At 39.6% G+C, this 17,457-nt stretch overlaps 1 protein-coding gene across 4 annotated transcripts in view; it reads left to right on the forward strand.

Moving 5' to 3' along the window:
• Positions 1 to 9,493: 9,493 nt before the first annotated feature.
• Positions 9,494 to 17,457, forward strand: part of MICU3 (mitochondrial calcium uptake family member 3) — a 104,998-nt gene continuing 97,034 nt past the window's right edge. For 3 of the 4 annotated variants that reach the window (XM_054508583.2, XM_064585609.1, XM_064585608.1), the window contains exon 1: positions 9,494 to 10,097. In XM_054508583.2, the coding sequence (XP_054364558.1) occupies positions 9,708 to 10,097 (390 nt within the window). In that variant the 5' untranslated portion in view covers positions 9,494 to 9,707. The remainder of the gene's footprint in view (positions 10,098 to 17,457) is intronic. The other variant, XM_045879736.3, reaches the window with a different exon arrangement.

Genomic DNA, 17,457 nt, shown 5'->3' on the forward strand with positions numbered 1-17,457 from the left:
CACGTTCTTTGTCTGTTTTCTTCACTTACGAATATCAAGCACCTACAACAGTGCTTGGCATTTTTTTATGCCTGATAAATCTTTATTGGCTGATGGATATACGGTTTCGGATTTTTCCAGAAACATGAAGGACTTGCTTAGATTTTTTAATTTATTTTTCTATTTCCCCTGAGAAAGCTTCCAAGTCATAGAATGTATATGCAATGCTGTAAAATTTAATTTGACTGTTGGAAAACTCGGGCACACCAGGAGAAATATTCTTCATCCTAAAAAATAATAACCTCCGCTCATAAGCCCATGCACTGAGAGAAAGGACAGTCTTGGCCACAGTGGCCGAGTGGTATAGCTCGTCTCCCATGGGGTCAGCCACTAGAGGACGGTGTGGGTACACATGCTGCCATGCCCTTGAGAAGGCCAAGAGGGACCTTGATAGACAGAAATAAATGGTGCCCAGTTTCACTTCAGCTCCTAACCATACTACTGGTAAATTCCTCAGCCAAGTCTCCCTTCCAAAAATGGAAACAGAAGACGGCACAATTGTAATGAGCATGTCAGTGGCAAAGATAAAAATCACAGGAAAACTCTGAAGATGTCAGTAATCTCCACAGGAATAAAATGCAGCTCAGCAAATACTATACAGCTGTCAGGATCCCGTGAAAGTGTTAACACTGAAAATATTTGACTCCAGCTGTTGAAAATATTTGACTCCAGCTGTTCTTGCAAACAAGGCTCTAACCAGTCCTGTTAAGAAAATGCCAAAGAAAGGAGGGGTAGCAGACAGAAGCTAGATCAGGAAATATCTCCTGGTAAGGCATGATCCATTCAGTTTCCTCCTGGCTAAAACACAGACCTTAGACTAAATTATCCCGTGGTCCCATTCAATCTAACATTTTATGATTGCTATCCAAATTTCAAGGTAAAATTTAATCGGAAAATAAAATTCAGTAGCTTTGCTCTATAGACTAATTATAGACAAATCTTTAGAGATAACCTCTCTCTTAAAATCGTCTAAATTCTCCTTTTCTTAAAATCAGAGCTTTAAAGGAAGGTTCTAATTATGAAACTCAAATACTGATATTTTATCAAAATAAATATGTAGATAACGATATTTATATACATGAGATTCCAACTTCTGAAACATAATATTTCTGTAGATGTATCTGCAAGTTCCCATTGTTATGTAAATGCTATATAATTTATAATTTTTGACTCTAACATAATCCATGTATGGTATATGTAAGCTGTCTTTCAAAGTATGATTTTTTTTTACTAATATCGCATTTAAAATTCAACTAAATTTCAGTACAAAGTTCCGTAGCAGTCAGCTACCCCCATTAAGACCTCACTCCCAAAGCTTTAGTTCCACATTTTTAAGTGCCTAGTGACCTCTTCTAGCTGGATGTCATAGGAGTCCTTCATAATTATCAGAGAAAGTTGGAAGAAAATTTAATTTTAATCTATAGACTTGGAGAGAAGAACAAAGGAGCATTCACACGATGTTCTGAAATTCATTTCTCATTTGTTTCCATTTTTAAAAGACTTAATGATGAATTACTCTTTTTACCCCAACTTTTAGCTTGTCCTTCTTCTTAATTTGGTTCATTTTCAGTTTGAAACAGAACCTGGTTTGGATAACGATCTTGAGTTTCACATATTGTTTTCATCATTGTTTGATGTTTCTCTTTATTTAAAATTCACTTTAGGGACAAACTCTTTACAGGCACATAGATGTTTATTAAGTCAGGGTAATTATTATATTTAACCATAGCCAAGAGTTCAATGATTAATTCTAGATATCAGAGAACACAGGCCTCCATTACATAGATTTTGATCAAAGCATGTGCCCTGAAACAAATACCACACACAATAAAATTCTAATCAAACATGGTTTCCTTGTATAATACTAGAAAGATGGAGGAACAGGCCTACTTAATCTGGAATAATTTGTTTAAGGAGCCCCATGCACCTGCATGATGATGTTAGAGTAGCTCATTTAGTGGTTTTCTATAACGTCTTATCATCAAGTGAATGGTTCACTTCATTTCCCTTGATGTGGAGGTCTGAGGTTTACAGGTTCCTGAACACAGGATTTGCGACAATCCTGAAAAAACTGCAATCCTTTCCAAAGTGCAAGAGTTTTGATATGCTTCAGTTGCCAAGGAATTTATGAACACCCATATTTTCAGACTTTTGTTTTCAGATCAATCTCCAGTGTTTGAGGCAAACTGATTTATTTTAACAGAAAAAGATATGCATAGTGACCTAAATCACTTGTTGATTACTTTGGCTTAAGAATGACTACCTTCCTATGGACAAAATAGAAATTTTAAGTGTAATAAATTTAAATATTGTTTAGATATATTATATTACTGTAAATTTGAAATAATATATTTTAATCAAAGCTAAGGATTAACATTAACATAAAGCAAGACCTAATGACCTGGTAAGATCAGAGCTCATTCCTATTGGGTATTGGCTTTTAAATGCACAGCTTTCTACTCTGGGAGCCAAGACTCAGCTCAAGAGTAGTCTCTACCCTGCCCCCACCCCCCAAAAAAGAGTAGTTTCCACCTGAATAATCTGATGGTTGCCAGAGGGGCGGGGAGGTGGGAGAGACAGGTTTCCAGTTATGGAATAAATAAGTCATGGGGATGAGAGGTACAGCATAGGGAATACAATCAATGGTATTGTAATAGTGTTGTATATAACAGATGGTAGCTACACTTGTGATCAGCACAGCATAATGTACAGAGGTGTCCAATCACTTTGTTGTATGCTGAAACTAATGTAACATTGTGTGTCAACTACGCTTCAATTAAAAAAAAATGAAAAGGAAAACATTAAAAAAAAAAAAACAGTAGTTTGCACCTGGTTCTGGGTAGTCCATTGTTCCCATCCATACCTGAGAGGATTCTTTAACTTCAAGTCTTTGGAACAGCAAATATAATTAATCGGAAAGAGTAAAAATAATTCCATAGTAACATCTTTATATAGGTTGATTGAAACCAATTAACAACCCCAAGAAGGGAAGAAAGGTTGTTAACCCCTATTGACTAAAAGATGGGTAAATTAATTCGCTGTTTGTGGCTAAAGGTAAATTTTTAATTCTGGTCTTTTTTTGGCTTAGTCTTATGTCCTACTCATACTGTTTCCTTCTTGTGTCAAACACTGATCTTCAAGAATGCCCAAACTCTCTAATGGATATGGTAATCGTTAAGTACCTGCTAGTAGTGTCCTGGAGATAGCTTGCACAGCTCAATGGAACTAACAATTAAATTTTCAGGAATTTAGTGAGCCAGACATTATTAGATTAGCGACATTATTAAAAATTAAAATATATGAACTTACACTTGGATACATTATATTAAAGTCAAAGGTAATGAGTACTAAGAACTTATCACTTCCCAATTATTTTCCTACACCTATTATATCTTTCTATGTGTTTAATGGATATTCTATATGATGATGTGCTACTGCGTCTTTGTCATGTAGGTAGCTTGGCATCGGCCATGGTCAGAGTATTTATACCATGGAAATCTGCCAATGCCATAAATCACGACTCCCTACTTCTTCTACCCCCAGAATCAATTGTTAGACTTTCACCAGCACACCAACGGTACATGCCCAGGGGGAGTTCTAAGAGAAGCTGTTCTCCCTATATGCCCGAAATAACAGAACAGAAAAACTGGAAAATGCTCCTCCATGACTCAACCTTTTTCTTCCTAGGCACAGCTGACTGGCCCAACAGTAAGAAACTAACAAAGGTAGAAAACACACCAAGGCCACACCAAGTCAATGTTTTCTCTTTAGAACCTAAACTAAGATTCACAGAGACTGATGGAATTAGTGGTCAAGTCATGTTCACAGGAGTATGTTAGAATAAATGTCCTTGAACACTTACTATGTAGATCTTTAGAGCTGACCTGCTTATCACATTTCCTAAGACTCAGTACCACTCTTCCCTGGGTCAATATGATTTTATCCTAAAAATATCTTTTATTTGAGCTAATGCCATTTCTTTCTATTTTTTGCAAGTCAATGTGCCTTAAAAAAAACTTTTAAATTTTTTCTAATTCCAATATAGAAACTATGTAGAGGTAGGGCAGAATATTGAAACACAAGTCCTGATTGTGTGACCCAGAGAACATTCTTTAACCTGAGAGCCTCTGTTTCCTCATCAGAAAAAAATTAGAACTGTACATTTTAGTGGTTTTTAAGCCCTAAGATTCTACAGAAATGCTTCAGGCCTGGCTATGAGAGTTTAAAGGGAGGCTTTAAGTGAACGGGGTCCAAAAACCCTCCTGTGTTCAGCGAGAAACATTCTACTGTTGAGGCACTTGGGTGGCTCAGATGGTTAAGCATCTGCCTTTGGCTCAGGCCATGGTCCCAGGGTCCTGGGATCGAGCCCTGCATTGAGCCCCACATCGGGCTCCTGGCTCAGCAGGGAGGCTGCTTCTCCCTCCCTCTCTGTCTCTCCCCCTAATCATGCTCTCTCTCTCTCTCTGTATCTCTGTATCTCAAATGAATAAATAAAATCTTTAAAAAAAAATTCTACTGTTATTTACTTTGTACTTGGGGGCTTCTTTTGTTTATTTTTTAAGATTTTATTTATTTATTTGACAGAGAGTACACTAGAGAGAGCACAAGCTGGGAAAGCAGCAAAGGGAGAGGGAGAAGCAGATTCCCTGCTGAGTAGGGAGCCCAAAGCAGGGTTCAATCCCAGAGTCCTAGGATCATCACCTAAGCCTAAAGTAGTTGCTTAGCCGACTGAGCCACCCAGGTGCCCCTGGGAGCTTCTATATCAGATTTCTTTTGACAGTTTCCAATAAGGACTCTCCACACTACCCCTAAAAGCTTTAAACGTTTACAAATTTTCCAGATTAATTTATCTCTAAATTCTTTTCAGTCTGCTAAATCTTTCAAGGGCAAATATAAGATGTTCACATGTGTATTACAGAAACATTTAAACATCTTCCAGTTTTTCTGTTCTATTATTTACGGTCTTCTCCAATTGGAGAGTTGCAAGGAAACCATGGTGGTCCCGTAACACAGCTCAGCCCAGTCTGATAGCCTACTCTTTGCAGGCATACTCATCTACCAATGTATTTTTTCCTCTGAATTCTGGACCTGGTCTGAAAATTTTGCTCAGTACAGTGTTTTGGATAACCAGTACCAACCAATTGGCGTTGGCAAGAAATGAAGCTCGTTTGCCATCCCTGTAAGTTTCTTCAGGTAAGTACATGGACTTACCTTATGCTATGTTTGATTTCTCTAATGGTTCCCTCTTGGCGCTGTTCTTTCTGTCTGTTCTGAAGGCTGCCTTTCTGTTTGGTTATCTGCCCTTAAGCAACTTCCCGTCTAACACCTGACAGTCTGGGGTTAGAACCAGAGACAAGGGTATATATTGGTTATAACACCAGACACCTACTGGGTCTGTCCATATGGACATTTTTCAGGAGAAAGTGTTACAAGTTAAAGAAGATAAAACAGTACATTGTTGCTTAAAAAAAGTTCTTTTCGTCTTTTCTTAGTAAATAAGGAAAATATCTACTGAGCATCTTCTTAAAGGTTTTCAGGTACTACAAGTTTTTTATTAAGATACTCATTGGTTAAATCTCTTTAGGCTATATTAAGATTCCCAAATACATAAGAAAACGAGTTCCTGCCACCAAATGAGGGACAAAAATGGCAAGAATTGAACAGTGAGACACTGCCAGCTGGGCTCTGGAAATCATATAAAGTCAGAAATTATATAAATCGGACTGGACAGATGTAATCGTCAAAGTGACTTTATTACTTGTCTTGAAGTTAAAAACTTAAGTTTGTACAACTGGCAGCTTGGTTGTTGTCACCAGTGAGATATGGAGTAACAGAAAGGGAAATGTCAAGCTCAACTCGCTGACAGTCAGCCATGGACCATGCTGGAATTCCTCAGAGGACCAGAAGAACCTGATGAAACCCTGTTCCTTTAAGGCTCTTGGTCCAGCAGGATCATGCCAAAATATATGTACGAGGATGACTTCAAATCACAAAATCACAAAATTTGTTCCTAAATCAACCCTTCTCCATGACCACACTCTATCTCGGATCCTTCCTTGCCAACGTCTCGCTTTCTCCTTCTGGCCTTCCATTTGCTTTAGTTACATTTCCATATGTGCTGCTTGGTTTATCAGCTCCTTTAGCCTCTGATAAACTACCTTATTTCCTTGCCTCCTGAATTGCCTTCCCATCTTGGCCTCTTCCCCCTACAACAATAAAAAAAAAATTCCCTTCTTCATTTGATAAACATTGCCTGGGGTCCTACTATGCGCCTGCAGCAGGGCTAGATACATACTTTGGTTTAATGGAGCTTAGGCACAGCTTAGTTTTGACAGAGGGAGAAGGGCAGGGGACAAAGCATTGTCAGTCTGTCTTTAGGGGTGGAAGATAGTCAAAATAACAAACAGACCCTCAGTGCCTTGGGTAACTTGGTTTTCATAGCCCTGGATGCTGAAGAATTGAGTTCCAGACTCCTAGTGGCTAGTCCTATAAAGACAAAAGACCAAGAAAAAGCTATGGCCCCAGAGAACATCTCTTGCCCATCACTTTCACTCTCTCCTTTGAATTTGCTAATTGTACCCTAGGGAAAGCAGTGCTGAAGATGGGGACAATTTTATGACAACTTTCCCAAGAGAGAAGGGGCTTGCTGCAGCCTTGCTCTTTGGCTGGTAACTTCCCTCTGTTGGAATTGAGTGCACCTGCTGCTAGGGGACTCATGTGCCCTGATGTAGGGCCTTAGATATAATTGCTCATTTTTTTAAAGATTTTATTTATTTATTTGAGAGAGAGAGCGCAAGTGAGAGAGAGAGAGAGAGAGAGGGAGAGCACAAGGGTGGGGGGACAGCAGAGGGGGAAGCAGACTGCCCTGCCGAGCAGGAAGCCCAATGCAGGGCTCGATCCCAGGACATCGGGATCATGACCTGAGCCGAAGACAGATGCTTAGACGACTGAGCCACTCAGGTACTCCGCTCCTTTTTTTAACTGGTCAAAATTCTGGCGCTCAGATTGAGTCACATAAGGTAAGCAGAATATTTAAATAGGACTATTGTTAGACAAGACATTTCTGCCTAGGCAGGACACATATTACACTTAAATTTCACATTTTTTAAAAAGATTTTATTTATTTCTTTGACAGAGAGAGACACAGCGAGAGAGGGAACAAAGCCGGGGCAGCGGGAGAGGGAGAAGCAGGCTTCCTGCCGAGCAGGGAGCCCGATGCGGGGCTCGATCCCAGGACCCTGGGACCATGACCTGAGCCGAAGGCAGACGCTTAACGACTGAGCCACCCAGGTGCCCCTAAATTTCACATTTTTAAAAGTCACTTATTTGCAATTTAAAAAGTAGTGAAAGTTTAAAATAATTAGGTCATTGTATGGAATTTTAATAGGAAAGAAAGCCATTGTAAGGCATTTATAGGTTTTGAAAAGAGAAATGACATGTGAAAAATGCTCTGAAGTATTTGTATATGTATGCTTGGTATGCTTGGAGCATTTTGGTTAATTAGGACCATGGGTTCAGAAGGTGATCACCTATTCAATTTCATTATTTTATAGGAAATTGTGGCCTTCAAAGCATTATAAGTTTATGCAACTAAGATGTGGCAAAACCAAGAGTCCAAATCTTTTGCTGCCTAGTTTATTGCTCCATATTGATAAATATGCTTTCTTGATAAAACTTCTTTGGCTTGATCCCTGCTGTTGTAAACATTTTAAAATGCTTCAGAGCATTTCTTTTTACTTAGATCATAGTGAACATAAGTGAATTTTTTTGAAGGTATGGACTCTCACTGTGGAATAGGGACATTTTTTGGATATTATTAATGCACAGGAGAATTGACATAAAAGTTGAAGGAAATTGGACTAAATCTATATTGATCTAATATTATCTTTAATTTTGAAAAATCCCAAATTCCTAATATCATGTTTTCCTGTAATTTTTCCCCTTGAGAGTAAACCTAGGAAAATATCAGGTAATAAAGGAATTTGGTTATTTTTATGTAGCTATAATCACAGAGAAGAAAGCAATATTCTTTAGGAAATTTTGCTTTTAGAGGGGAAGTACTGTGGAAAATTGTAATTAGAATAACTTTTGCATACAGAGAGAGCTTTATCTAAAGCTCTGTGAGAACCTAACAAACCTAAATCCAGCACCTCTCGTAGCAGAACTTGGTTTCTAGCCAGAGAAATGACTTGCAGGAGCTGTATTAAATTTATTTAAACTAGAAAGAAAATACATACATATTTGAAGTCATCTCAGAAGGAGAATTTCTGTCATTTTCCTGATCTGTAAGATGATGTTATGGTGTCACCTCTTTAATTCTCCTTAGAGCTACTCAGCTTTTAATATACAAGTAATAAAAATTCATTAGTCTGTCCAAGAATTCTGCCATTAGGCCATGTTGGAAATTTATAAGAAAATCCGGAAATTGTGTTCAGTTCAAAGTAAACAATGCCGGAAGAAGAACTGTGTTATATATCCAGAGAATAAATATTTCTTTGGGAATACAGAATTTTCCAAAATTCAAAGAAGGCAGAAATGGAAGGAATTGTAGTGATAACACAAGGAGCTAGTCTTCCTCATTCCTGCTAGTGAGGAATGGGAATAGCAAGATCTGTGTCGGAAAACCTCATTTTGTTTGCCCTAGTCTTTATAAGAATTGCCAGAATCAACTGATCTAATTCCCTTGTGACTATAGCTCAGTAGAGACAACTGGATTTTGTTGTTTACACCCCTAGATGCAGAATATTTTAGGGGACCTGGCACCATTCCAGAGTATAGAGACCAAAGCCAGCATTACTCAGTTAACCAAAACTGGGCTCAGGGGTGGGAAACTGGTAAGAAGGTCATATATACTTTCTCATAGAAGTGACACTGACAAGGTAGCGAACAAACAGGTATATCAATAATAAAAATAAAGACGACACAATCACACTTAATCTTTATTTTATACTTATACCAACAGCATCCCCACAAAAGTAAGGGTATCTTTCAAGACGCTTCTGATTTGAATTAAGTGACAAGTATGGTCATGATTTTTTTTTTTTAATATTAATTGTAACTAAAAAATGTTAGCCTGCCCCCCTTAAAAGTCCAGAAGCTGTCACTGGGTAGTCAAAGCAGTCTTTGACTTAATCTGCCATCTTTTTGCCTTGGGCCACACTTGACCTCATTTTTACTGTACACCTGAAGATACGATTGCCAATTTTTCGTGACCTTGTGTCAGGGGACGTGACTTTCTTAGAGGAGCACTACCAATGATTCAGAAGCCACCCAGCAAAGCGAAGTCGATGGGCCAGGTTTGCGGACGGACGCCTGGACTCCCCCGCGCCCCAGGGCTCTTTGAACGTCTGCGGACTTGGCTGTACCCTGCGGGGCTGGGTTCTGGCGCAGTCAGGTGCTGCCCGGGCAGGCGCAGTCATTCACGACTGCGGCGTCGAGACACGAGTGCCGGGCGGAGGAGCAGCCGGGATCCGCCCCCTCCCCCAGGATCTCCCGGCCCGACGCCCCGGTCGCCCCAGCTGAAGGCCGGCTACGGGGTACCCCAGGCCGCACGTTTGAAGGGCTCGCCCTCGGGCAGCATCGAACCTCCGCACACCGACTTCTCGCGAGGTTTCGTTGCCCCCCCGCCTCCCCGCCGCCTCTTAGGTCTGCTGCGGGCAGCTCCCGCAATGGCTGCGCTGCGGAGGCTCCTGTGGCCGCCGCCTCGGCTCCCGCCTCCGCTCTGCCCTCACCATCCCTTTCCTGGGCGGTGGGGGCGCCCTGCGGGGGTAGCCGCGGGCCCGCCCGGCCGGCCCTTCTCCTGCCGGGAGGAGGAAGAGGGGGCTGTGGCGGAGGCGGCTTGGAGGCGGCGGAGGCGCTGGGGGGAGCTGAGCATCGCGGCAGCGGCCGGCGGGGGTCTGGTCGGCCTCGTGTGCTACCAGCTGTATGGAGACCCTCGGGCCGACTCCGCGTGGGCACCCGCCCCGGGGCGCCCCTCGGAGAGCTCGGCCGCAGAGCCGGAGGACCCGCCCCGCGGCCGGGGGCTGCTTCCCATCCCGGTTGCGGCTGCCAAGGAAACGGTAGGTGCGTGAGCGCGTGCGCGCGCCGGGACTGGCCCGCAGGTGACGCCCGAGGGTAGGGCCGCCGAGGCGTTCCACCTGAGCGCCGGAGGGAGGGTGCGACAGTCCTGCTGGGTGCGCTTGGGACCGTGGGCCACCGTGACACCGGACATTGGAGGTTGTCGCAGCGTGAGGTCTGCGGCCGCAGACGGGTACCTCCCGGGAGACGAGACCGAGACGTAGGCCAGGCAGCCCAGGCAGTCCAGGGTGTGTTCACGCAGCTGTTGGGAAGACGTAGCTGATGCTGTCATTGATGCATCAGGACCTCAGAGGTTGCTGCAGGTACCACCTATTAACCAAAACCCCAAACCAAGACAAAACAAAACAAAACGACTACAAAGAAGTCAAGAGTATAACAGGCAGAAAGTGGAGGCCTGGGTATGTGAGAGACAGGAACGCCCGGGCTGGACCAGGTAACAGCAAATGATCCAGGCGGTCCAGTGCAGTAGGATGAGTTCTGAAGCAGTGGTCTGAGGTCTCAAAAGCAACGACATTATTGCATAGCACTTTATTAGTGCCAAGGGAATAAATGCCAAAACTGTATAACTTCCTTATTATAGGTCAGAAAGAATGAAGATACCCCCAGATTGGAAACGGAAAAAACAAAAAAATCTATTCAAAAGAATATATCCCGTCCCACCCCACCCCCAAATCAGAAACTCTTAAGTAAGGAAAATAAGTGAGAAGATGGATAGGACAGCACAAATAGGAAACTGAATGAGGCTAACTCCTACAGAAGATCAAGTGGAAATGTTCAAGTATCATTATGCAACTGATAACGTAAGGTAAAGATGAGGGTAAGAGTGAGTGGGGCAAGATGCTTTTGTCATATCGTTGTATTTAATAAATAGTCATGTAAATGACTAGGAGTCACTTAGGGAAATTTTCTTTGCAAGACTAAAGAGTGTGAAGGGCTTAGATGACAGTAATTTAGGAAAGAGGTAGCTATTCTGTTTTTAACTTTAATGAAATGTATAGATTCCTTATTCTTTGCCCAAATACATATTGGTGGTCTGAGGTGAGTGCATCAGTTCTTTCGGTGGAGGTCGTTGATGCATTTAAATCAGGGAATCTACTGTGCTATGGACTTTCTAGCTGCAAATTATAAATACATAGGATAAAGTACTTCTATACAATGAATACTTAAAATGCTAGCAGCAAATACCCTCAACTTTCATCTCCCACTCCTCTTCTCCCCACCCCCCCCATACATTAAACTTGTGTCCCCATTGACCAAGACAGAATTTTTCATCAACCATAGTTGATCTGGGAACAGATTAGGAAGGTAGAGAGCATTAAAACAGTATTTTCTTCTTTTTTAAAAATTAATTTTACTTATACTTTTTTTTTTAAGATTTCATTTATTTTATTTGAGAGAGAGAGAGCGCACACACGCACATGCCTGGGGGGGGGAGGGCAGAGGGAGATGCAAAATCCCTGCTGAGCGGGGAGCCCCACTTGGGGCTCAATCCCAGGACCCTGAGATCATGACCTGAGCCAAAAGCAGATGCTCAACCAACTGAGCCACCCAGGTGCCCCTAAAATTAATTTTACTTTTAAAGTTGAGAGATAGTATGTAGTTTTTAAAAGACCACACTTAATAGTGTCTTCCTCATAGTTATGAAAATTAAATGAATTAATACATTTTGAATAGTTAGAATTGAGAAATCACGAACAGTGGGGAAGGGTAGAGGGAGAAGCAGACTCCCCGCCGAGCAAGGAGCCTGATGCAGGACTCGATCCCATAACCCTGGGATCATGACCTGAGCTGAAGGCAGACGCTTAACTGACTGAGCCACCCAGGTGCCCTGAAAACTTTTATAATCTCTTTTTACCCTGATATTTGAAACTCATAATAAAGAGCTTTATGTGGGCGTTTTTTCATTTATTGTGCTAGGAACTTGAGGATCCTTTCAATATAGAAATTCATGTTTGAAAGTTCTGTATGCTCTTCTTGTATTATTTCTTTGACAGTTTCCCTTTCTGCATTCTCTCTGTTTTCTTTTTCTGGAACCTCTGTTAGTCTGAAGTTATGCCTCCTGACAGATCCTAATCTAATTTTAATCTTCTAACTTTTTGATCTTGCTTGTTTTTATGGGAGATATCTTTGACTTTATCTTCCAGCTGTCCTATTGAAAGTTTTATTTCAGCTATCCTAATTTTTTAACCCAAAACTATTTTTTGTTCTCTAATGTTCCTGTGGTACAGCCTTCTGTTTTTGTTTTATGGCTGCTAAATTTCTCTTTTTACTATAAGGATATTAATCATAGTTTTGTTTTGTTTTTTTCATTGTCTTCCACTTCATGCATTGTGTTGTTTCTTCCAGGTTAATTTTTATTCCTGTTTGATTTTCTAAGCTCTCACTTTCATTTTGGAAGTTTTCCTCACGTATCTGTGGTTGTTGCCTTCTATATTTGAGAGCTACTCAGAAGCTATTTGTACATGAGAATGGCTTTTCATTTGGTAATCTGGGCTTTTTAATAGAGTGGCATCCAAATGTCAGTGTTTTGTTTTGTTTTTTTTAGTTTGTTTTGTTTTGTTTTGTTTTAGAGAGGGAGGGGGGAGCGGCAGAGGAAGACACAGAGAGAGAATCTTAAGCAGGCTTCACGCCCAGCATGGAGCCCAAAGCAGCCCATCTCAGTCTCACGACCCTGAGATCATTACCTGAACTGAAATCAAGAGTCAGATGCTTAACCAGTTGAGCCACCCAAGCGCCCCCAAATGTCAGTGTTTTCTAAGTCCTTTTCTCTGGTGTCACGGAGTTTCTCCAAAGAATAGGAGAGGTTGGAGGAGCTGTAATCTAGATGCAAGTTCACAACTCCTTGAATTCCCAAGGTCTTAACCTTTCTGGGGTCTGTATCTCCAGTCAGCTCACTTCCATTTGGTTTCCTCCTCCTCAGTACTCAGGTATTGCCTCTGCCCGCCTAGGTCAATTATCATTCATCCATCTCCATTTTATAAAAATTTGATGAATTCTTTTGATTGTTTTAGTCTCCTTTCCTTTTTCTCTTTCTTAGTTCTTATATGTTTCTATCTTTTAAAAAAATTTCTTTTACTGTGATTTTAATGTGGTTAAGAAAGAGATGGAAAGAAACTCATGAAGTCAGTCTGCCATTTTTCAGAAATATTTAAAGCTGTTTTGCCACTTTACTCATTATGCTCATTTGATTTTCCTGAACTGGTAGAAATTATTCCTTTTGTGGTTTAAAACTATAAGAACCTTTGATTTATAAAACTTTTAAGCAGCATGTTATGCTAAACATAAGCCTAGCAATAAATTAACCTGTACATGTTATGAGACTATAAAATTTAACTGATAGGCATGAATAGCAGTAGCTTACAGACATACAGTTCTGTTACCATAGCCTTGAAGATTTTTGTTTTTAAGACATTGCCTCTCAACTTCCTCCAGGAGGCTTTCCCTTACTCTATAGATATTAAAATGCCCCTGTTTATCCTATACTACTAGGTGATGACTTTTTGCAATTATTTTTTGTCTTCTCTGCTTTTTTTAGCTCTTTAAGGAGAGGCATTGTGTTGGTCGTGGTCTCCTTTATATCTTCATTGCTTGATATGGGGCCTAGGCCTGGTAGACACACAATAAATATTTGTCAAATGAATAAGCCCATGCTAAACATTTGCACGGGACATATGCACTGAAAAGGCACAACCACATTCTGTGAGAATTAATAGTTTAATATTTTGTTCAGCTAAATGCTGGTTATTTATAGCATTAGGAGTCAGAAGACTTCGGTCAAGGTCAAAATTCCAGGCTTTGGGAGACCAATCACGTGACACTGTATTTATTTTAATTGTGCAAGTTTGGCTTGCCAAAATTTTTCAGTAGACATGCCTTGAACTTTATTAATATTGTAAAGAGATGGTGACAAGATTCTGTTTTGAACCCTACAATTTTAGCCTTAAAACATTATTTTTATTAGTGGGAAAAATTTTGTTCTAGGATTGCCTTTTTGTTTCAGGTTCAAAAAAAAAAAAACTTAGGTTGCTTAATACACTTTAATCCATATTTTACTCATTGTACAGAACACATCTATTTTATGACTTGCACATAGTTTTACTCTCAAGTGGAAAAGAGAACAGTATTTGTATCTCTTTGGTATAGTTCTATAATAATTGCCAATAATCAAGCATTTTTTATTTCTTTCACTGTATATCTATTCCAACCTCTTTTTAAGGCAGCACATTTTGAAACAGGAAGTTATGCTTATTCTTTCCCAGAATATCGAAGACTTTGATGGATGTATAAATGGAGAAGATCCCTCACTTTTTATAGAGTGAGGGAAGGATCGGTTAATTTTGTGTAGAAGAACATTTTGTAGAGGAGGCTACACAAGGTGGGTGATCCCCCCTTTTTGCTTTCTGAATCACTCAGTGTCAAATCCACCAGATTCCACGCACATTTCTTCTAGTGGCCTGACCATGTTATAGATTCACATACAGTGATTTGAGTGTAGATTTTTTTTTCTAAGTAAATCACAGAATAAAATTTGGATGAATTTGGAAAAAAAAATATATCCTCTTTCTGGTTATACCAAACCAGGAGTTATAGAAGTGCAATACTTTTTGGTCTGGGTTGCAGTGAAAGATACAACATTTTATGGATGTCTTTTTATTCAGATCCACATTGGGAATCAGGAAATGAAGCTGTCATGACTTTGAACTTAAATTAAAAAATCCTCATCTGTAATTCTCTTTTAAGACTTGGAAATTGTCAAATAATGCACAGCAGTCAGTTTGAATGAAGGTGTATACAGGTTTTTTCCCTTGATCTACATAATCTCCACTTTAAAAAAATATAACATTGAGTTGTATTTTGAATTGGAATTCAGGTAAATAGTATTTGGGTTTAATGTAACTTCCTAGTCGATTCTCACATTCTGACATGTAATTCTGTTTATATAATTTGGGGCTGGACTGTTTATGAATACTAAGTAAAGTAAAATGTAGCTTTCCTCTTATTGATTGAATATATAATTTATCTTTAATAATTTTTGGAAATGGATGCCATTTTCTGCCTAAAGATTAAAGAATATATTTGAGATTATTAAAACAGTTATATTAACCCTAAATTTTTGAAGCTTCTTTGAGGGAGGTTTCATTCATCCTCCATATAGCACATAAATTTTGTAGCTCATAAGATTTTAATAAATTCTTATTTGATGACTGAATGAATGAATTCTAAATCCTGAAATAAGTTACAATATTTTATTATTACAGTTCTTTAAAGAGCTTGCTTTCACAAAATCACCTCATCCATGCAAATTTGCATTTGACTTTAGAGATTAGAAAATTAATGCAAGGGAAAATAATGGGTGTATTACTTCTTTGTGTTATCTTTGAGGATTAATGACTGGACACTGAGTCATAGCATTAGTAGTATATTTGAATTCAGTAACTAATTGCAATTTCATTAGATAGTAGATGCAGAATGCATACATTTTTGTTTTTTTCTCTCTATATGAGAAGACAACAGATTCATTCTCTTTAGAGTCCTTAATCTTTTAGTATTAAATACTTTAATATTTTACTTTGAGGTGGTTGCTCATGTAAAATTATATATCTAAACTATTGACTACCAGATTCCTGTACCAGTTTTCCAAAAGTTTCTTAGTTGCTATCAACATAGCAGTTCTGTCACTAAATGGCTCCTTTAATATCTTCCCCCTCCATTTCTTTCTCTTTTAAATAGTATACATAAAATGCTAAAGAGTATTACCTTTCCTGTTCCTGGAAAAGTATTAGGGGAGATCATTTATCTTAGAGTACATAATTCTACCCAAATGATTAATATTTTTTAAGATTCATGTATTAAGCAGTTACTTTCAGGTTCAGAGCCATAAGATCAAGATTTCCATCTCATGTCCCATTTAGAAACAATTTATCCATCTTTCCACTCATCCATTTATTCATTCAAATACTTTACTCAAGAATGTTTATTGAAGTGTAGTAGGTACTAGAGATATAGTCGTGGATGAAATAAAATTCATCTCCTTTTGTAGCTTACAGTCTAGTGAGGATACAGAATAATTATAATGCAATATGCTAAAGTGATGTGATGGGAAAAATAGAGTATACTATGGGATCGTATAGGAAGGAGATAAAACCCAGGCTTGGGACATTAAGTGTGGCTTCCTGGGGGAAGTTAAGTCTAAATTGAAATTTAACAGAGAGGTAGGAATTATTAGGGAAACAGGGAGGCAAAGTGGGTGAAGAAATGTGTTCCAGGAGGAAATAACATGTGTGGGAACAAGCATAGCGTGCTTCCAGAATTGAAAGATCAGTGTGGATGTATAGCAGAGAATTTGAGGAAGGAGTGATCAGACAGACTTTAGGCTAGAAGGTAATCAGGAGGCAGATAGTACAAGACCTTCTAAGACTTATCAAGGAATTTGAACTTTACCTTAGGAGTAATAGAGAGGCATTGATAGATGTTTAGGCACAAGGATGATATAATTAAATTTGCATTTTAGGAATATCACTTTGACTGGATAGGGATTGTAGAGGGAGGGATGCAATGCTGAAAAGGAGGAGGCCAGGTAAGAAGATTACTTCTTAGATGAGAATGTTAGAGGGTATGATTCTCTATATTCTTTAATTAAAAAAATACATCTCAAACGGTTTTTACCCATAATATTTCTTTAGACAAGAAATGGTTATAACTTTACTAGGGAAATAGCAGTGAAGCAATGAGAAGTTGCTGCATTGGAGAGAGCTTCAAGAGGTAGGATCAACAGTATTGGTAGTTGACTAGATTTTAGGGATGAGAGAGATGGAAGAATCTGGGATGATATTCAAGTTTTTGTTTGGGACACTGGGTGGATTGTGCAGCAGTTCACTGAGACGGGTCCTCAGGAGAAAAAAAGGTTGGGGGGAGTGTGCTGAATGATGTTTTTAGAATGGATCAAGGTGTCTTCTGGACAGCTGAAGGGAAACTTCCAGTTGGATACATAGGTCAAGGCTTAGGAGAGAAATCTGTGCTATAGCAATAGATTTGAAAATCACCAAGGGCTGACTGGGTGATAGACACTGGGGAGGGTATGTGCTCTGGTAAGCGCTGTGAATTGTGCAAGACTGTTGAATCTCAGATCTGTATCTATGAAACAAATGCAATATATGTTAAGAAAAAAAAAAGAAGATAGCAGGAGGGGAAGAATGAAGGGGGGAAATCGGAGGGGTAGACGAACCATGAGAGACGATGGACTCTGAAAAACAAACTGAGGGTTCTAGAGGGGAGGGGGGGAGGATGGATTAGCCTGGTGATGGGTATTAAAGAGGGCACGTTCTGCATGGAGCACTGGGT

Source organism: Mirounga angustirostris, unplaced genomic scaffold (assembly GCF_029215605.1).
Source record: "Mirounga angustirostris isolate CCGP_5_RB_7025 unplaced genomic scaffold, mMirAng1.0.hap1 SCAF_2, whole genome shotgun sequence".
Lineage (NCBI taxonomy): Eukaryota > Metazoa > Chordata > Mammalia > Carnivora > Phocidae > Mirounga > Mirounga angustirostris.